General features: G+C 41.5%; 1 protein-coding gene across 1 annotated transcript in view; it reads right to left on the bottom strand.

The window, feature by feature from the left end:
- Phf11 (PHD finger protein 11) overlaps positions 1 to 22107 on the bottom strand; it is a gene marked incomplete in the record, with an annotated part of 29649 nt that overhangs the window by 7153 nt on the left and 389 nt on the right. Inside the window, 4 exon segments of the mRNA XM_005387593.2 lie at positions 1340 to 1386; positions 3864 to 3997; positions 10332 to 10439; positions 15795 to 15916. Coding sequence (XP_005387650.2) covers positions 1340 to 1386; positions 3864 to 3997; positions 10332 to 10439; positions 15795 to 15916 — 411 coding nt within the window.

Below are 22107 nucleotides of genomic sequence, written 5' to 3'. Positions count from 1 at the left end.
TATATTTTGTGGTGGTACTGAAGATTGAACCCAGGGCTTTGCACATGTTTACCATGTGCTGTACTACTGAGCCACAACTCCAGTTCACAATAATTTGCTTTTTAAAACTACATACATTATTGTCATCATCCTCTTTGCCAGTAAGCACTGATCTAGAGCAATTTTTAATGGTATTTCCCAAGGGTAATGGCTTAAATAATGTTTAGAGAGTGCTGTGTGCCACCAGGAAATGCAATGGCGTAACACAGAACTAAATCTTTTTCCAAAGAGGTCCGGATTCCAATTCATAATGTTCTGCATTTAGTGATGATAAAACACTTGCTCCAGAAGTACACTGAGACCACTCAAGAACAAATATACATCCCATAACTCCAGTTATCCAAGATCCAATCTACCTTAACTAAAATGAAGTGCATATCATACATTTTTTTTTTATTTTATTTTTTTCCGGTACTGGGAATCAAACTCATGACCTTGCACTTGCCAGGCAGGTACTGTGCCACTGAGCTAAATCCCCAGCTCCTCATTCTTAAGAGTTTTCATCAGCACTTTACTAATTTTATCCCTAGAAAATTCTATTATTTTTACAGAAGGGAAATAATTACAAAAGTCAAAGCTTAATTTGTCTTAATTTAGTCCTTGTAACACTTGATACATTGTGTCAGCTTGAAGTCTTGAAGCTTAACTAACTCAGCAGTTCTACATCCTGGGTGTAAAGGACACACCCTTCCTGCTGTAGGAGGTTGTTCATTGTGTCAATTGGAGAAGTTTAACCACGGGACTCAGCAGGGAGCCAGGGTCCTCACTTTGTAAAGGTCCTGAGACTGTGCAAGAGGAGGTCCCAGAGATGGTGTGGGCCAATAGCCAGCATACAGCACAAGGGAGGAAAAGAGGCTTGCTCCGCCCCCACCCCTTTTGCTCATGTTGCTTTTGCTGTCTTCTACTACCTTGGACTGTTGCCCTCTACCATGTGCCACCCTGCCTTGGAGCCAGTTGATTATGGACTGAAACCTCCACAAACTATGAGCTAAATAAACCTTTCTTTCCTTAATTTTGGGCATCAGGTATTTTGTCCCAGCAATGAGAGAAAAGTAACTAAGACAGTCCTATAATAAGGATGGAATATACCAATGAATGGCCAAGAGAATAGGTCTAGTTCACCAAGAGGAAAAGCTAGTCAATTGTACCACACAACACACAAAGAAACTGATAATCTGCTAAGTATGTAAAATTATAACTCAATTTGTATTTTAATTCCATGAGGCTAATAAATCAGACATTCCATGTCTTATTTAAATATTTTTCTTTAAACATGCTGTATGAAATCTGAGAAACTTACCACTTTGAGTGATGGTTGATTCTGGAGCATGTTGTTGGCATAACAATCTGAAAATAATCAATTTCAAAGAATCATCAAATATTTTAACATACGGTTTTCAAATATGTTTATTTTCTTATAATTGCTATAGTTTAAATATCTATTTTAGCGGGGGGGGGTAGTACACATGCCTGTAATCCCATGGGAGGCTGAAGCAGGAGGATCACCAAAGTTCAACACCACCTTGGGCTAAGTAGTGAGTTCAAGGTCAGCCTGAACTACATAATGAGACACTGTCTAAAAAAACAAACAAACAATAATATAACTACATAAATCAGCCAGGCATGGACACCTGTAATTCCAGAACACTGGAGGATGAGACAGGAAGATTGCTGCTCTCCTGAGATTGAGACCAGCCAGAGGTACACAGTGAATCCAAGGCCAGCTTGGACTACAGAGGTAGACCCCCCTCTCAAAACAAAAACAAAAGTGTATTTTAAAGATAAGGCTGTCAGATGTCTTCTGTGCTGTCTAAGCTTGAGAAAGATATGTTGTGTGAAGGAGTGCTGAGTAAGTATTTTCAGCAGCACTAGTTCATACACAGTGGTTAGGGGCATTTGACTTCATAGAGATGCTTAAAGATCCAAAGTGTTTTTCTTTTGTGGTGCTGGGGATTGAACCCAGAGCCTTCCACACCCCACCCCAACTCTCTTGTAACTTTATACTCTGCAACAAGATCTTGCTAAATCACTTAAGTTGCCCCGACTGGTCTCAAACTCGCGATCCTTGTGCCTCCGCCTCCCAGAGTGGTGGGATTACAGGTGTGTGCGACCGTGCCCGTTTCCTGCGTCTTTTAAGACATACCAATTTCCAACTGACTGCACAAAAATCTCACTTTCAACGATGAATAGCACCAAACTGCATGCCTTAATTTGGGGAAAAAGTACTTTGCAAAGCCAACCGGTATCTCCACCAGATTTTACATTTTCTTCTACAAAGAACCTAATTCTACAAAGGACTAATCAGTCCAAAAAGAAAAGCAGCACGGGGGCTGGGGATTTAGCTCAGTGGCACAGCGCCTGCCTGGCAAGCGCGAGGTTCTGAGTTCGATTGCCGGTACCGAAAGCAAAACAAAGAAAAGCAGCACGGCAAGCAAGGTGAACTGAAAACTGAGTGAACTGTAATGAGCAGCTCAGGTCCCGTCTTCGTCCATCTCCGTCCAGCTGCAGTCTCCCTCGTCCCGGGGGGCTGACAGCTGGGCGCAGTGCTGGGGGCGGGCAGCTTCCTCCCGGCAGCCTTCGCAGCAACATCCCCTCAACGTTAACGTCCCGCGTTAGGTTCTGGAACTGCCAGGCACTTTCATTTGCCAAGAACTTAGGTTTCTTCCAACAGAGAAAACTACAGAAAACACGGTGATGACCCTCCGCCCCACCCATGCCCCACTGCCAACAATCCTCAACTTGGGGCCAGGCTCCTTTCATGGAAAGCTGACCTGCTCCCAGCCCTCTGTGTGAATCTGTTCATGCTGGCCCTTCTGCTTCTCCTACCAGGTGCCAACCTGGTTTCAGTCTGTGTCTCAGTCTTTGTATGGATGGACCAGTTACTAAGTGGCTCAGGGCCTCAGTCATCTCGTGTATAAATGGGCATAGGAGCATCTATCACCCTGGACTGTTGTGAAAATTAAATGAATTTACATTGTAAAGCACTTAAAATATTCTGGCATAAACTGGTTATTAAGTTAATAAAACAGCCTGTATCACTAAGAGGATATACACCTGTTATAAGGAGGGGGCTCAGCCTCTGAAGGGAATTTTTAAAAATCATTTGAAGAATACTAAGTCTTACAAAAATCATATTAAGAAAGGTTCTTAAAAAAAAAAAAACAAACAGAAAAAAAAAGAAAAAGGTTCTTCTAACACCGATCCTATTTAGAACATAATGACAAGTGACTATCAGTATGATGGTGGAAATTACACTTACTCCACACACAAGATGGGAAAGACAGTTAAAGCCATAGCTGTGTAAGTAAAGACCTCTTCCTGTTCGTAGAGCACAGGTTTGAACTGGTCCCTATTTTGCTTATCCTTTAGGCCAGCACAGGTAGTCAGCTGTTACCCCTGGAAGTTTTAAAAGGTTTGCCATCATTGCGTCAGGCTGTTCATGCCAGTTTGACAAGCGATGCTGCCTACGAGGAAGGCTGGGTTGCAGGGAAATCTTTTGTTTGTTTTTGAGACAGGGTCTTGCTATGTTGCTCAGGCTGGCCCTGAACTTGCAGCAATCCTCTTGCCTCAGCCTCCCGAGTGCTGGGATTTCAGGGATGCACCACCATGCCCAGCTGCAGGGAAATCTTTAAAAAGGAAAACAAAACCTTGCATTTTCTTCCTCTGATATTCAGAGGAGGTGTAAAGTTGGGTTCCGACAGAGTATCCCCCAAACCATGTTCTTATGTGAAAACTACATAAATTTAGCTTTAAAAGTTTCCTTGTCTTAATCTGACCATTTCTTTTCCCAGCCCCCAAAGGTAGCTGCAGAACTGTTTCCTTACGTGTAAGTTCCCCGGACTCCGTCCACCTGTAGAAATGCCTTGTCCTCCTTGGCACAGAAAAAGTGGTAATTCTTGGCACAGGCTTTTAAATCACATCCCACGGTGGCTCCTTTTTTACGACAATGTGTGCATTTCTACAGAAGAACAGATTTTCTAAATAAGCATCTGTTTTTCCATAATGTTTGTTAAAATTTAAGAGTATCATTAAAGGTATTTAAGGCAGCAGCCCTATGATTTTATCTCGGACATCAACAGCAAAATTCCATCAGTACAAAGGTTACTACTTACGTTTGGCCACTCATTTGGAACTTTCAGCAAAAACTCAGCCAACTAGGTTGCTTGGCACAGACTGTTTTGTAATGATCTGATTAAAAGCAGAAAATAGTTTTTGAACAATGAGACTTCTAAAATGGGAGTGGCAGTGCACGCCTCTAATCTCAGCACCTGGGAGGCTGAGGTAGGCCAACTGTGAGTTCCAGCTCAGACAGGATTTAGTAAGACCCAGTTTCAAAATTTGATAAAAAAAAGGGCTGGGGATGTAGTTCGGTGCAGAGGCCCCTGGGTTCAGTCCCCAGTACTTAAAAAAAAAAAATCTATAAAGCAGAGCTGGTGAACTTGTCCAGCTCTAGGCAAGCCAGGAGCATTGAGCTTGAGGCAAAAGCAGCTCCTGACCTGACTCAGAGCTATGAGCCAGTCATTCTCTCTTGAAAACTCAAATTCCTCCCTGAGGTAACAATGACTGTCCTACAGAGTTGCTGTTGATAATATGAGATAAACAAGGGGAACTTTGTTGGTTTGGAATTTACGTAGTAGGGCCAAAAAACAAAACAACAAATTAAGCAAAAACAGCTTTTTCTTTCCTTTTTTTTTTTTGAGGGTCTTATCTCACTATGTATTCCAGGCTGCCCCTGAACTATCTATGTAGCCCAGGTTGGTCTTAAACTCAAGGTGAGCCTCCTGCCTTTGTGTCCCTCGTGCTGGAATTACAGGCATATACCACCACGCCAGGCTAATACGGTTTCTTACTTCTAACTTATTTGAACCCTCACTTTCTCTATCTGATACCCTGCACGTGAAAGTGGTGTAGAGATAATTAGGCATTCACTGCGTGGCCACAGAAGCCTGGCTGGTTTAGGGGAATCCAGCCACACTCAAGGCTAATTGCCATCATACTCTGGCTAAAGAATGAGATCACCTCGCCAAACAGGAGATTGCTCATACAATATCCCAAGGTGAGGCGCTGGGGATTTAGCTCAGCGGCACAGCGCCTGCCTGGCTAGCGCAAGGTCATGAGTTCGATTCCCAGTACCAGGAAAAAAACGAAACAAAACAAAAAGTTCTCTAAAAAATCCCAATATCCCAAGGTCAGTACAAGCAAGAATATAGCTAAAAATCCAAATGTATGTGAGAAATAAAATAAAGGAGGAACTCCTTATCAGAGTATATAAGAATGGTAATTTAATTTGGGGAAGACCAACTGGCTATTGGTATAGGAAAAAAATAAATATACTCCTACATAAATTCTACCCAGATTAACATTCTAACTGGTTAAAGCAAAACAATAAACTTTTTTTAAAAAATTAAATACAGGAGAAAGAAGCGTGGCATTGGTGGGTGTGGTGGCACCTGCTGTAATCCCAGCACTGGACGTGGGGAAGAGTGAGGCAAGAGGATTGCTTCGCGTTGGAGGCCAGTCTGAACTACATGGTGCGACGCTGTCTCAGAAAAAAAGGCATGATACTGAGCCTAAGGCAGGCAGAAAGCCCAGAAGCAAAGAAGAAAAAGCCAGATCTGACAATATTAAAAAAGTTTACTTCCATTTTCATGGTGGTGGATACCATCTGAAATTAAAAGGAAAAGATAGAAAAATGTTTGCAGCATATTAGTGTTAGCATTCAGATAACCCACAGAGAACAGTAACAGGCAACGTGTAGAAATACAAATGGCTAATAAGTATTTGTTTGAAGTTCATACTAGTACATAGTATTTCTGTAGTATGTAGCCGCTGTGATGTGGGACTGTTGAGGATCAGGGAAAACAGTAGTGAACAAAATGAAATTTTAAAACATTGCATGGTTCTCTGAGGACTGCTGCAAATATTATATTCCAGTAGGGAGAATGTACAGTGATCCAAAAGAAAAAACAAATTTTAAAACATTGCATGGTTCTCTGGGGGTGTAACTAAGTGGTAAAGCATTTGTCTAGCATGCACAAGACTCTGGCTTTGACGTCCAGCATGGCAAAAAACTACCCACAAAGCCCAAATAAAAATAAAAACATTTCACAAATGTACTTTATGCATTGTATGAAATTACAATTAGGCAAAATAGCCAGATGTGCTGGCACACACCTGTAATCCCAGCACTCAAGAGGCTAAGGTAGGAGGACTGCTGCAAATTCAAGGCCAGCCTGGGCTATACAGTAAGTTCAAGACCAGCCTGAACTACATAGCAAGGCCCTGTCTCAAAAAAACAAAACAAAACAAAACAAAACAAAAAGGCAAAGTGACAGTATCGTTGGGTCCCTCCTTCAGACTGGATGGTTAGTAAAGTGCATCTCTAAAGGAAATGATAGAAAAGCAGAGGTTTGAACATTAAGAGCTCTAAGCAGGGCAGACATAAGAGCACATACGTGTAATCCCAGCACTCAGGAGGCTGAGGCATGAGGATCATTGTAAGATTAAAGGGCTGCCTGGGCTACATAGTTCAAGGCCAGCCTGAACTACTCACTACATAGTTCAGGCTGGCCTTGAACAGAAGGAAAGAAAAAGCTCCAAGCATGCAAAGAAGTAGGGGAATGAGCTGAGCATCAGACCTACAATCCCTGCTACTTGGGAGGCTGAGGCAGGAAAGTCGTAAGTTTGAGGCACACCTGAGCAACTTAGTAAGATATGTCTCAAAACCAGGGGCTGGAGATTTGATCCAGCCCTGGTTTAATCCCTAGTATAGCAAAGCTGGGGAAAAGAGATTGTAAGTGGAGGCCTCTTAATCCTTAAGACAAGATTGAGTGTCCCTCTAGCAAGTTTACTAGAAGGACAAGAAGGACAGTCTCTTGTTCTTAGAGCCTTAATTGGGCAGAAGAAGTCTCAGGCCCTGTCATGAAGGGCTTACAGGTCAGAACAAGGGGAACAGAAAATGATTGTTTCTAAGAGGTTATTGTGACTGCTGTATGAACTGGGTAGGGATAGAATGAGCTGGGTAGGATGGCAGGAGAGAAACAAGGTATCAGTAATCATCAACAACCATGGAGAGAGAAATCCAACTTCATTTAGTGGATTAGTAATGCTGAGAGAAAAGTGGGTAGAGGACGCAAGGTATGTCTAGGAAATGTCACTGATGGGCTTGACGCTGGGCTGGGAGTGACGAGGAAAAGAGAATCATTAGATTTCTGCCTTGCCTGGCAGATGAGTGGTGCCTGTTTGCAGGGGTGAAGGAGCTGCGGGTTTGGATGAAGTGTTACGGGGATGGAGCTGTATTATAGGTGAGCTCAACATGAGACAGTTTCGGAGTCCTTGCACATGTATCAGGTTGGTAGCCTGGAATTCTAGCAAGGGGACGGGGCAGAAGATACAGACTGATTTGCAAGTCCCTGACATACACATAGTGTTTGAGCCAGGGAACTGGATGAAGCCACCAGGAAGGATGCTCAGGTCCAGGAAGGAGCCCAAGAATCTCTTGGAGTCTTGAGTGGCTCCAAATCTCCAAAGCTGGGCAGAAGAAGAGAAAGCAGCCAGGGTGTCTGGGAAGAAGTAGCCAGAAAGGTAGGAGACACCTGGAATGTGTGTCTAGGAAATTTTAGAAAGTTACTTCAAGATGCAGGGTTGTGGACCCCTGGGTGAGGAATACAGGTGAAGGGGTTAAATAAGGACCGCCATTAGCTCGAGGCTAGGAGGCAGGGTTAGAGGTTTAAAAAAGATGAGAGGATGTGAAACAGTAAATGTGGAGGGTAAAGCAAAGACACAGTACGAGGCAGTGATGAGGGCCCTTCTGAGCTTTGGGGCCATGAATCTAGTCAGTAAGCACATGTGTGGTTTTTTCTCCAGTTGTTCAACTGCTCAAGTGCTGGTGCTGCTGAGTGTATGCGGACGACCAATGGACATGTTTACACAGGGTTGGGCTCTGCCGGCCAGCTAAATGAGGAAGTGGTAATTATGTGTAGTGGGAGCGGGGCTAGTGTGGCTGAAAGAAGGCCTTTCTGGTCAAGGGCCACAGACTGCAAAGGCATTGGTAAAGAGCTGCTAGAACGGGGTGAGGCCTAAGGAGAAACAATGTTCAACCTCTAGTGATGAGGGAGAAGTCACCAATGCTAGAAGGTCAAAGTCTATCACATTTGCCAAAATTAACAAAAGTAGCAATATTTATTCCCTGTAGAGCTGGAAAAAGTGCTTTCTGTCAAATACACAGAGATGTAAATTGGTAAAACCTTTCCCAGGGGACAGTTCGTTAGCACAATTCACTGTATGCTCTATCACTGAGCTACATTCCCAGCCCTTTGATTTTCAGACAGCATCTTGCTAAGGCGTCTTGCCTATACTCAAACTTGCAATCTTCCTGCCTCGGCCTGAGTACCTGGGACTACAGGTGTACACCATCATGGCCAGCATGGTTCAGCATTTTTAATTGACTCAGCAATTCTACTTCCAGGAGACGGCTATAGAAACACTCCAACAGGCACACAGGATATATGTACAGAGATGTTTGTTGCAGCATTACTTACAGTGAAAACCCAGAATAGATTCATTATCTGACCACAAAGGAGTGGCTTCCTGAATTGTTACTCTCTCTAGAATTCCAAGAAACAGTACAGAAAATAAATACCATGGAGGCACATGCTTACAGTTTCACAAGTGTACCTTGTTCTTTGAAGCTTTTCACACGTTTGCATATCCCGTTCTCTCTTGCTGGAATCCTTTCCAGTCTTCCTTTCCCTGTCCCGCCCGCCCCCCCCAACTAGGAAGGGATGCAGAGATGCAAATGCAGGAAGGAGGCTGCTTGTGAGGGTGGTGCTGCCCCTCTTAACGCACTTATCAAGCTGTCCACCCAGAGGCCTGCTTCCCCTCTGAGCGTGTGGGTCCTGTCCCTGCCCGTATATACCAAAGCTTCCATAATCACTTGTTAGGGAGTGATGACTTTCAGTGACTCTGCACACCTCTCTTTTATCCTACACTTCCAATGTATGCCAAAGTCTTCCCCAGTAGGGAAGTCCGCATCCCCAAGTCGGCAAAAACCCTCAGGACCCTCTGCTTCCTTCTAATTATTCTTTTTCTAGTCAGCTTCCCTCAGTCCTCAGACTGAGTTCTTCAGACGTGGACAATCTCTGGAATCTCAAGGTGGTTCTCGTAACTCTACCCACCTAACCCCACATAAATCCAGTTAACAAAGAGCAGCAAAGATGATCTTTCAAAAGAGGTCTGTCTGCTACTTTCTAAGTAGATGGGCTCGCTGTTCACTCATGTTACCAAGTCCAAAGCTCTTAAGTGGACTCTAGTGGCCTTCCCGTTGCCCTGTCAGCAGAAATTTTGCCCGTGTCCAGTCTTTCCAATGGCTAACACAGTATGAACATCAAGGGCGGAATCTACGCACTCCTTTTTATGCCTTGGCTTAGGATCTACTACAGTACTACCTACACCATCTGAGAAAGCATAATTTGTAGAATCTATCTGGACTGTCTTCTTTTACTCTGGACTTTCAACTTCTGCTTACAAAATGAGCAGCATTAGACCTATGGACCCACAGCACGGTGCTTACACACAGCAAGGCATATACGTAACACCTCACTCAAGATGCTGCTGATGCTGACATTTTCTGAAGGTTAAAGAAACCTGTTCCTGGTCATTAATCTTACTGTGATTTCCACTTGCTGTCCTGCCTGCAGAGCTGTGAATGAGGGAGTTTGTGAACTCCCTTTTACTGAGGGAGTTTGTGAACTCAATAGACCCAGTGGGGTAACTCCTCAGCACTCCTTCCTTCCTGGGGGCCCCTTACCACCTGAGCTCCAAGGTAGATCATGACCATTTATGGCCGCGCCTAGCAACTGGTGCAGAAAGAGCGTTATGACCATGAAAACTTGATGCTTCAGTTGCTGCCTGCAGCCACCCTATGGCTATGAGGGGACAAGCTGCTGTTGGGGACGGAGGGCAGAACCTGGGCCCTTGATGCTATCATCAGGCCGCTAAGCTGCTGCTTCTTCTGGTTAAGAGAAACAAAGCATTTTTTGTTAAAGCCAGTTTGACTTAGGGTTTCTTCCACTTACAGCCAAAAGCAATCTGACTCTTATGTACTTTACCGATGAAGTGGTAGTTTAAAATACTGAATGTTCACTTAAATCTAAGTTTCTAATACAGTCCATCTTTTTTCAGCTGTCCAAGATGCTTCCCTATCCCTGGTTTATCAGTCAAGTAACTTTCTTTTGAATGTACCTCCCAGAGTATGGTCATCCTGTAGGAGAAATAGAACCATTTCTACTTACCAACTTTCTTCCTCTCTGGATTTCTTTCTTTACTGATTCCACATCAAAATTTCTGTCACTATTAAGTGGATCCTGGTCCTCACATTCCACAAGTGCTGAAGAATACAGCTGCAAATTAGGAAAAAAAATCCAGAGTATGCACAAAGTAATACTTAAAAGCTGTAAGTCAGGCAATGGTACCAAAAAGTACACCAAGAGTAGAAGATGGATTGACCTCTTCTGGGGATATATTAACCAACCATAAAGTGACCTTGATCTCAGGCATATTTTATACTTTGTAACTGACCCCCACTGGCTAACTGGACCTATGTGGACCCTGACACTGAGGCTGGGCCACTCTGATTCCCTATCCTAGGCAGGTATACTAGGCTCTGAACAACAGCTAAAGCTATGCAGTCAGAGCAAGCCAGCGTGAAAAGAAAGAAAAGCAAAAATAAGAACGGGAGAAAGCACATTGTTTCTTTTGTTTTTTTGGTCTCTTTGAGACAGGGTTTCGCTATGCAGTTCACCTGAACACTCTTTGTAACCAAGAATGGCCTTGAACTCACAACAATCCTTCTGCTGAGTGCTGAGATTAAAGGCCTGCACCATCACACCCAGTGAGAAAGGACATTCTTGCTGGCTTTGCAGCTTCTCTTTCTTGGACCTGCATCCATCTTTGCCTTTAGGAGCCGTGAAGTACCTCTGCAACCTTATTTTAACCCTCTTTAAGCTGGCTCAAGTTTGTATGTGCCACATGAAAGCAAAAGGATCCAACTTACTTTCTCAATTGAAGGTCCATAAAACACATATATACAAATAACAAAAGGCATCATGATTTTTTAAATGCAACTGGCATAGGAATGATTTCTTATAAAAAGTAGGTACTATAAAGTTGAACTTTATTAAAATTGTTTTTTTTTCTTTTGAAAAGGCACTGCTTAGAAAACAGAGTCTGAGACTAGGAGAAAGTATGTAGAACATCCTATATCTGACAAAAGGCTTGTGTACAGAAAACAGTAACTTAATCAATTCAGTTAAAGATGGGCAAAAGTCAGATGTGGCACACACACTGCAGTTCCAGTGTTCTGTAAGGCTGGGGCAACTTAGGAACTTAGAGAGGCCTTGTCTCAAAATGAAAAATAAAAAAAGGGCTGAGGATGTAGCTTAGTAGGAAGGTCCTGGGTTCAATATCCAGTATTGCCAGAAAAAAACAAAACACCCTCAATCCTACCTCTAGATATTTACCCAAAAGAAATAAAAGCCTATACCTACAGAAAGACTCACATACAGATGTTCATAACAGATTTATCACTATACCCCCAAACTAGAATTAACACATATGTCCATCATTAGGTAAATGATAAGTTATGACATCCAGATAATAAAATACAATGAAAAAATAAAAAGGATGCAAATGCAGTCAGAGCCATCCCTCAGTATTCTTGGGGAAATGGTTCCAGGACCCCTTTAGATACCAAAACTCTCCAATGCTGAAGTCCCTTATTTAACATATAGTAGTTGCGTAAGACCTATAAACATGCTTCTATATACTTTAATTTTTTTTTTTTTTTTTTTGGTTTTTGGTTTTTCTCCGGTACCGGGAACCGAACTCACGACCTTGCGCTTGCCAGGCAGGCGCTTTGCCGCTGAGCTAAATCCCCAGCCCGCTTCTATATACTTTAAATCATCTCTAGATTACTTATTTTACCTAATGCAATGTAAATGCTATATAAGTGCTTGTTACACTGTATTAAGGAATAATGACAAGAACAAAGTCTGTACAAATAAAATTTTTTTCTGAGTATTTTCAATCTGCAGTTGGTTGTATCCATGGACATGGAACCTGAAGATAGTAAGGTCCAAATGTACACACAACATGGATGAATCTCCCGAACACCACAGAGTATAGGAATCCACACACAAGAGTCCATGCTGTAGAATTCCTTCTGTATGAAATTTGAGGAAAAATAAGACCAACTAATGGAGACTTAGGGTTTGGAGGAATTGATTGCAAAAAGACACGAGAAAACTTTCTGGGACAATAGAAGTGTTTTGTATCTCAATCATGGTAGTTACATGGTACCTCTCTTAAAACTCTCCAAACTGTACATTTAAAAACAGGTGCATTTTGTTTTATGAAAATCATACCAATAATGTTAACTAAAAATAGTAGTCAATCAACATTAACAATATATCAATATATTAGAATTGTACATCATGGTAATCTCAGAATGACTTAATAAAAATATCTAAGTACATAACCCACTAAGAGCAGATTAAAAGAAAAACGCTGGAGACATGAAAACTAAATGCAGCCCACTAACTGAAATCCTTTGTTAGGAATATCAGGACACTAGGTGAAACCTCAGTGGTTTGAGGATTACATGATAGTGATTCAACACATATTAACAGATAGTTAATTTCCTAATTTTGATGGTTGAATGATGATTATGTGAGATAATGTCCTTGTCTGTAGAAAATACTCTTGAAGGTTCAGGACAAATGACACAAAAGGTGAGCAAAATATATAGTGAATATTTTATTACAGTAAATGATATATTGCCATTAATCCCTCTCACTCTGAACACACTTATCCCATCATCTTGTCATGTTCTGAAGTAGTTCTGGAAGTTTTCTTTCAGGAGTGTCTCTACTACTATGATCAAAAATATGGTGAATGCTACTGCTGATTGCCAGCCAAAGGTAAAGTAGGCTCTTAAAAACCTTAATCTCTAGATCTGGCATAACTCTTTCCCAACGTCAAAATGAACCATGAAAGGTCAATGTTTTTTAACTGATTCAGGACACCCAGACAGCCATGAAAGCGTGGTTGAAGATACTCATACAGCTGTGAGATCTTGGGAAAATGGCTTAATGTCTTGGTGCCTCAGCTGCTTCACCTTTAGTGTGCAGACAGCAACAGCAACTACCTACTTTACACAATAGTGTTCATAATTTAATGTAGATAAACTTCCCAGAACATTGCTTTACATACAGTAAGCACAAAATAATTGTGACTATTGCTACAAATTGGTGAGAAAAAGACTTGTCAAAAGCCACAGTGAAGGTTTCTCTGATATGAGAAACCCGAAGTATAAATAAAGTGCAAAATAAAAGATAGTAGGAAGTAAGGAGATAGATCTTTCTCAAAAGGGAGGGGATCAAAGATGGAGGTCGGGGAGAGAATGGGGATGAAAAAAGGAATTCAGAGGTATTATGTATGAGTACCAACTCCACACAAAGAATGTAGCATTATGTATCGCTAACATACACAGGCACGCACGCACGCACACAAAGGACGGGGATGAGGAGATGGAGGGAGAAGGGAGGAAAAGAAAAGGGGATAAAAATGGGATTCAGATGTTATGTTATATACATGCACCAATTCTCCACAAGGAATATAAATGTACTACAAACATGTATTAGTAAAAAATGCAAAAAAAATGGTAGAAAAAGTTGTTAATGGTATGGAAAATACAAAATACAATAAAGTCAGATTTTTACTTTACACAATAGTAAAATTCCTGTAGAAAATGACAAAAGCAAGATTTCAAAATTTATAGAAAAAAGATAGATCCTCCATACTGAAAAAAACTTTTCTGGGGGGAGACAGTCTTCCTATGTAGCCTAGATACCTTGAACTTTCAATCCTCCCGCCCTAGTGTCCTGAGTTCTGGGATTACAGGAATATGCCACCATACCTAACAAGAAAAGAAATTCTTAGTGGAAAAAGAACACAAATATTATAAGGAAAATAATGACGAATTTAATTATATTATGAGCTTCTTATAAAAAATACCATAAATAAAATTAAAAGCCAAAATGTACAATAGAGCATCAGTATCTATTTTTATATAAATATATATAAAGAAAAACAAAGATGAAGATGAAGCACAGACCATAGACACACATTCACAGAAGCAGAAGCTAGAATAGTGCATACGCACAGGAATCAATATGCAGCCCCTAGTAATCAGGGAACACAAATAAAAGAGACACTATTTTATACAAGTCAGACAGGAAAAAGTTTCAGAACATGGCAACAATGAAGAGAAAAATATTAAACCTTGGATTGTAAGTTGTTCCATCAGTGTTCCACAAGACGAGCAAACACTTCTAATAAATTTTAACTTGATAAATGACCAATGTCTTGCAATATGAGTAGCACACGACGCCAAATGCCACGGGATCACAACCGAGCCAATGGTTCTTGTCTCTCTCCCACCACCGCCCCCTTCTTCGCTGCGGGGATTGTGGGTGATCATCTCCCAACAGCAGAATGTTACAGAGAATCTCGTGTCTGCAGAGGAGGAAAAAGAAGTGGCGGAACCCCTCACTTCAAATGAAATTAGGGAGATGTGTAAAATGTGGGAAACTGCAAAACTTCGACAAAAGCATCACTGGAGTAAGGCTGTAGCAGTGTGAGTGGTGAATCTGCTTAACAACAATGCAATGTCACATTTCCATGAAATCCTCAAAAGGAGGCAAAAGCAAATGTCCTTGGATAGGTTCCTTGTTAAAGTTGCATGGAGAGAAATAGATTTCATTGAGGCAACAGACAGGAGTGGTTCCATTAGTAATATAGTAAAAATTGTGTTCCTCTCTTTTGTCTCTGTTACCCCAGCCACAAAGGCTTCCAAAGTAAGTGCAGGTTAATTTGTTTATTTTTCTTTACATTTTCCATTTTCCTTATTATTTTGTATTATATTAAAGTATTGTAATCATTTTTATATGAATATTTTTGGGCTGTGGAATGCACCAGGTGAGTTTCTATTATTTCTTATGGGTAAATTCACTTTGATACAGAAACGCTTTGGATTACAAGCATGTTTCCAGAACAAATTATGCTTGCAAACCAAGATTTTACTATATTCTGAAACAAGAGTAGAAGCCAAATTTGGTACAAATCGGAGAGCAATCTGATGAATTTAGTGAAGTACAAATTGCCCCTTGTATGCCCCAGATATTCTGTTCTTAGCTATGTACCACAGACTAAAAATACTCTTGAATGTATAAGGAGACTCTGAGTGTTTTGATAAGTTGCTAGTCAGATTAAGAAGATGGGTAAAGCCTAAATGCCTATTCACATGAGACTAGTTGAATAGTGTCATAGTCATGCAATTGGATATTATATTTAAAATGAAAGATGTAGAGCAATGTTTATCTACACAGATTTAAAGAATCTGTAAAGTGTGATATAATAATCTGGGTAGAAAGTCTTTAGGTTTCTGTTATATTAGAAATCCTTAATCAAAATATCTTTGAAGAAGTTTCATCATAATTTCTTTTATTGTGTTTCATCAGTTATAAATAAAAGCAATAAAGGTAATAATATGTGAGGCAATTTAAAGTTAGAAACTATACCTCTCCACTTAAAAGCCCAAACCACAGCCAACTATTTGCTTCTTGCATCCAAAGTACTGTTCATCTCTTCTGGGATGTCTGACCCTAAAAATACTCAAGTAGTTTCAAGTAACTTACCAAACAATTTTCATGAGCAGCTATATTCTCTGATTGTGCAAAGTATAGTACACTATAGTCGGAGCCTTTGGGGCAGAGTGCACAAATCCTTTTTTCCATCCTTTTTGCAACCTGAAAGACACCTATAAGTGATATCCTTGGTGAGAAATGGAAGAAAGAGAATTGCTAACTCCTCCAATCTTTTTTTTCTTTTTTTGCCACGTAGCCCAGGCTGGCCTTGAACTCCAGTGCTCAAATATAGGCATGTGCCATCACACTTCCCTACTCCTGTTCTTAAAGTAAATGACAGGGTACTTGTTTTTAGGAGAGTCGCAACTCCCAGAAAGACACAGACACACAGACACACACAGACACACACACACACACACACACACACACACACACACACACACACACACACACACACACACACAAAATCAGAGATCCATGAAGAAAATTAACTTATTTGCACAGTTTAAACTGGATTTGAACATACTATGTAGCTGAGGGTGGCCTCAAACTCATGGCAATCTTCCTGCCTCAGCCTTCTGAGTGCTGGGATTACAAGTATGTGCCACCACGCCTGGTGCTAACTTATTTTTGTTAAAATGGCCTTATTAATAAAAGAAGAAACAATTCATTTAAAAATGCCTAAAAATGAGGAAAATCTTTAAAAAATAATGAGGAGGTAAAAATAACCAGGAATATAAATACAAGCAAGGCTCTCAAAAAAGACTACCTTGCTCATAGCAAGCTCTTTGTCATTCTAAATCATTAAGAAAGTAATGAAGTATTCAAGAAATAGTGCTTTAACTATCTGTAACAAAATAACATTTCTATGCCATGCTATATTCAAAAATTAACTGTAGGAGAATTAAGCAAATGAGCGATGTAACTTACATGTGCTTTAATTGATATTTTTATGTGAATATTACGATTAGTTTTTTTTGTTTTAGAAGAATGAATGTAAAGCACCTGAAGGAAGAAGAGACAGGAAGAAAAAGAAATAGGACAGCTGCAAAAAGCCAGAGATTGGGAAGATTCCCACCCAGGTTAGTTAAGAGGCAAAATTCTCTAATCTGTTAATTTGCTATTATGTAATCTGGCCACAAGCATCCATTTAAGATTAAAAAAATTTTTTTTCTGTCCATTGCAGAACTCCTACAGTTCTCCAGGTGTGATGGCACATGCCTATAACTCCTAGAGTTAATCCCCTTATTCCTTTAGTTCTCTATAGTAGTTCTCTATCTTCAATATTCATATTTTAGTTTTGAAGCCAATTTATTTTGCCATTTATTGGTGAAAGTTCCCACTTTTCCTCCCTTCCTCTCCAAGTCAGTTATTTCTTTTTACAAAGTTAGAGAAGATTGCATTTGAAGCTAGTACTTCACATTCGGATGAGTTTCTTCCATAATTCATTTGTTTCCTAGATTTGGGTCCTGTCCAATGAGATACTAATTAGTAATCCCACATTTCCCAGCAACCAAGGAAAAGAGTCAGAACTGCTCAGATGATGAGACAGAGGACTGCTCCAACAGAAACAAGGCCAGCAACAAGGTGAGCCACAGGTGCCAACGAACACTTTCTACACGTCTCATTCAAAAGATAAAAAGGAAACAGGTGAGATTAATTTTAATAATACACTTTAATTCAACCAACTATATCCAAAGACATATCCCTTCAATACTGAATAAATATAAGAATCACTCATTCACTGGGTCTTTGAAATCCGGTAGTATTATGTGTATCAGGGAAGGGGAGGGGCAGGGGATGAGAAAAGAAATTGGGGTGTGTTATGTACATGTCCCAGCTCCACACCAAGAGTGTAAACATTATGCACTACACACATGTACAAAAAACAAGGACACCCCCGCAAGCAAAAGGATTAAGAGAGAGGTAGACCCAGGGAGGGAGAGGAAGGAAAGGGGATGAAAAATGAACTGAGATGTATGCTGTACACATACCAACTGTCCACAAGGAATGTAAACGTTATGTACTGTGCACATGTACTAATAAAATGAAAATTTTTCAAAAGTGCATGACAGCAGGGCACGGTGGCATGTGCCTGTAATCCTAGCTACTTGGGAGGTGAAGGCAGAAAGACTGCAAATTCAAGGTCAGTTTGGGCAACTTGGCAAGACCCTGTCTCAAAAATAAACAGTGTCATCTCAACTGGACCAAGAGCCACATTTTAAGTGCTCAAAACCCCCATATGGGGAGTGGCTACTGTATTGAACAGCACAGAAGCTACTAGAAATGTGGAACAGAGGAGTCTGAAAGAAGCTTACAAAATAAACAAGGAGATAAAGTAGCAATGAAGGAAATAAAATAACAGGAAAAATGCCACAAAGTAATACAATTGCAAAGTGAGTGGGAACTGCTATAAATACTAAGAAGGTGGAGGAGGGAGTACTCCCTATAGGCAGTCCAGCTGTCAAGGCTGTGGACCTTGAGCTGCCATAATTTGGAGGGGGAGGGGAGGCACTGCAGGCAGAAGCAACCCTGTGGGAAAAGGGAGGGAACAGGAACAGGAGAGAGTCAGCCACTAAGGACTTTCTGGAGCAGGGAATAACATGATGACAAAGTTAACTGAAGGTGCTCAACTTTCACTGATGGAGAAACACTGCGCTCCTGAAAACGAAAAGTTGGATACGGTAATGATGTCAGTTGTACCCCCAAAAAAGTTTTAGGCTTATAAATGTAATTTTTACCAAAATTCCAAGATTATTTGACAGAATTTGAATTTTTTGTTTGTTTGTTTTTGTTCTTCCGGTACCAGGAATTGAACTCATGACCTTGTGCTTGCCAGGCAGGCGCTGTGCCGCTGAGCTAAATCCCAGCCCTATTTTAAAGAATTTGAGAAAAGTGATTATTTGGAAGAATAATGGTTACAGGCATGAAGAGAACTGGAAGGGGAGGAGGACATGAGAGGGTATCTACCTACCTGATTTAAACACATAAAGATATAGCTAGGAATCAAAGGAAAGAACACAAACAGAAGTAGGTCACAAGCTGCCCTTGTGAATTTAATACATGAGAAGGTAGCATTTCTTCTCTGGCATCCATGTCCTTACCTAATTTTTCTACTGAATTTCTACTTTTTGGTTTGTAAGAGTTTACCATGTATTCAGGATATTAACACTTTTGTAGTCATATATGTGGTCTTTTAACTTCATTTATAATGTTTTTTAGTATGAAGAAAGTTTCAATGTTTTATTTGATGAAATTATAACAGTTTTTATCATTTCCACTCTTGAGTAAAGGGGATATCCTTAGAAAACATTTAACTATTTTCTTCTACAATTTTTTTACTCTGAAATATTAATATACAATTATATAAAATCTTTTGTTCCTGTACTTCTATCTCATCCCATTAACCTTCCTCTATCAATACCACACATAAAAATTTTTTGACAGCTGGGTACAAGGGCACACATCTGGAATCCCAGCACTTGGGAGGTTGAGAGGGAGGAGTACTATCATCATGAGTTTAAGGCCAGCCTGGACAACATAGCAAGGCCTTGTCTTAAAACACCAACAAAAACAACCAAAACTTTTTTTACTGCTTTAGAATATATTTTAATATTTGACAACACAACGCTCTTGTCCTAGGATAAAATTGAGGGGAGGGGAAATCCCAATATTCTAATTACTTCAGACCCAAAATATATTTTGATAGAATACTGTGATCTTAAAAGGACACTCACATCAGACATTATAATTTACATCTTGAGTTTGATCCCCAGCACCACAATCCCCCAAAAAACTAGAGGCTTAAAAAAAAAATCAGGCAGTTAAATTACCAGTGCCAACTCCTGACTGCCACATCTACGATCACACTACCTGAAATGCAGTTATACTTGCTCTATAACTACTGGACATTTTCACTCAGTGTTGCTCTTTTCTGTGGACAGCTAGAGGCACTGTGGACAGCTTCAGTGAGTGGGCTGATAGCTGAGCCAGGCCGTGTGTTCTTGCTCTGCGGGCTCCTTGCCCAGTCTGAGCTGCACTCTCAGGTACTTGGGCTCGTAGGATCTCAGCATCTAGGAATCCAGAAGTGGTGACCACAATGACGTGACCAGTGAATGGAAACCCAACATGGGACACACAGGCTCTCCCTAGTGTTTTGTTTTTTTTTTTACTAAAATACCCTGTATCACAGTATCCTAAAAGATCCTGGCTCTTGCTGGGCAAGGTGGTACATGCGTGTAATCCCACCACTCAGGAGGCTGAGGCAGGAGGATTGCTGGGAGTTGGAGGCCAGCCTACAAACATAGTGAGTTCATGTCCAGCCTGGACTACATAGTGAGACCGCGTCTCAATAAAACAAAACAAAAAGATCCTGGCTCTCTAACTCATTTATTCTTTTTGACTGGAAGAACCACATAACTGTAGTTGGAAGAGTCTCAGTAGGAACTAGCAAATAGGTCCTGAGGCAGGTTTAGCTGCTGAGAACCCACAAACATAGCAGGGGGCTGCAAAGTCCTCATGATAGGCAAAGTCAGATCAGTTAAGGATGGGTGAATGTAAGCCAGCCTATGTATTCTGAGGTCAGTGGAAGGCAGCTATGCTTACCACTGTACACAGTGTACACTCTGAGGGAAAGGGGAGAGTAATAAGGGTTCAGAGTACAATAATCACCTTTGCTTTTTGTATTTTAAAGGCCAATTTGGCTGATGTGCAGGTCTGCCTGTATGAAAGGCTATAGCAGAAGCCAGGAGAAAAACAGTCCAGGACTGGATGGCAGTAGTGAAGTTGGTAGGCGGTGGTCAGGAAGGACACACTTTGAAGCCAGACTGGCCGGCCTGACCAATGTGTTACATACAGTCCTGGGAGGAAAGTGCTGAGGGCACTGCTAAGGTTTTTAGGCCTGAGCAACTGGGTGAATGAAATGGGAGAGGTGTGGCTGAGCAGATTTGCAGTGTGTGGGCAGAGTGGGGAAAAAGGAGATTTCTTTGGGATTTACCCAGTTTGAGATCATTCCAAACGTGGAAGAAGCCGTCCCTCCCTATATCATGGTTCACTTATCGTGGCTTCACTGTATCTCGGGTTTTTAAAAAAATATTTATCTAATTCTGTATCGTGAAGTTTTCCCTATATCGCGGGATTTTTGTGGTATACATGCATTTATATATTTTTTATTTTAATTATTTCTGCCTAAAAAATTTAAAATATAAAAATATAAAAATGTTAATTCAAACATATTAAAAGAATATTAAACTGAAACAAAATACAGTACGTATTTCATCAGCGGACAAATACCGTACTGTACACAGTGGAAAGGCAGCAGGCCACTACGGCTTGGGCAACTGTGCCAACATGAGATTGTACACGGCAGGCTGCTGGGCTGATGGAATGGAAGGCGACCAACCACAGCACTGTGTTCTGTATCCTGGGTGCTGATTGGCTCAGTGAACGTAGCATCCTTCTGTTTGCTCTCCTGCACTGTGCCCATATGTTCAGCAGCTCTCTATTCAAGTTATAGCATACTTCACTGGTGAGTACCCATAAGGAATTTTACATCTTAATAACATTTCATAGGTTTAAGAGGGTAGAAAGTGTTTAAGCATATGAAATGTTTATAAGGGTGTGGGAAAGGTTTATACGAGTGTGGGAAGGGTTTATAAAGCCTTAATATATGTATGAATAATAAATATAACGCGGCTACATCGTGGATTTTCACCTATTGCGGGGGTCTCTGGAAGGTAATTCCCGCGGTCTGTAAGGGAGCATGCTGCACCGTTCTGGATTTGGATGAGGAGGACCTCATCTCCCTGACTCCTCTTGATCCTGTAGTTTACCTACTAATACGAAGCTGTCAATTGGTTGGTTTGTGTTTGCCACGTTTTATGGCTTGGTGCCCTTATTTGTATCACCTTTGCCTGGAACAGCCAGAAATTACAGCTGGTGACTCTTGCCCGTTAAAACTCTCCTCCAAAACGCTTTCCTGGTACATCAGGCGGGGTATTAGCGGCTCCGACCGCTGTCCACTACAGCTGCCCATTGGATTCGCTCGCTAGGGCAGCGGCTAACCCATCTTTGCAGCCGCAGGAACTACTCCGAGCCTGCCGCTCGGTAGGAGGCGCAGACGCACGATGGAGCCGGTGGGCAGGCTCGTGTCAGCCAAGGGCCTGCAGTGGCGGCGCAGCCTGGGGCACCCGCGCCACGGCACGCCATCTGTTCCACGGACAGAGCGCCCTCCGAAAGCAGCACCGGGCTCCCAGCCACACCTCCGGGGCTCCGCCGGTCTCTGCGCGGCAGCCCCGCCCGGCGGGCGCGGGCAGTGGCGGGGCTCCGAGCAGCTGGGGTAGACCCGCGTCCTGCCGGAGGGGCG

The sequence above is a fragment of the Chinchilla lanigera genome, unplaced genomic scaffold (assembly GCF_000276665.1).
Source record: "Chinchilla lanigera isolate Chin_1 unplaced genomic scaffold, ChiLan1.0 scaffold00030, whole genome shotgun sequence".
In the NCBI taxonomy this organism is placed as follows: Eukaryota; Metazoa; Chordata; class Mammalia; order Rodentia; family Chinchillidae; genus Chinchilla; species Chinchilla lanigera.
The sequence above is the reverse complement of the archived record's forward strand: the minus strand, read 5'-3'. Positions and strand labels throughout refer to the sequence as shown.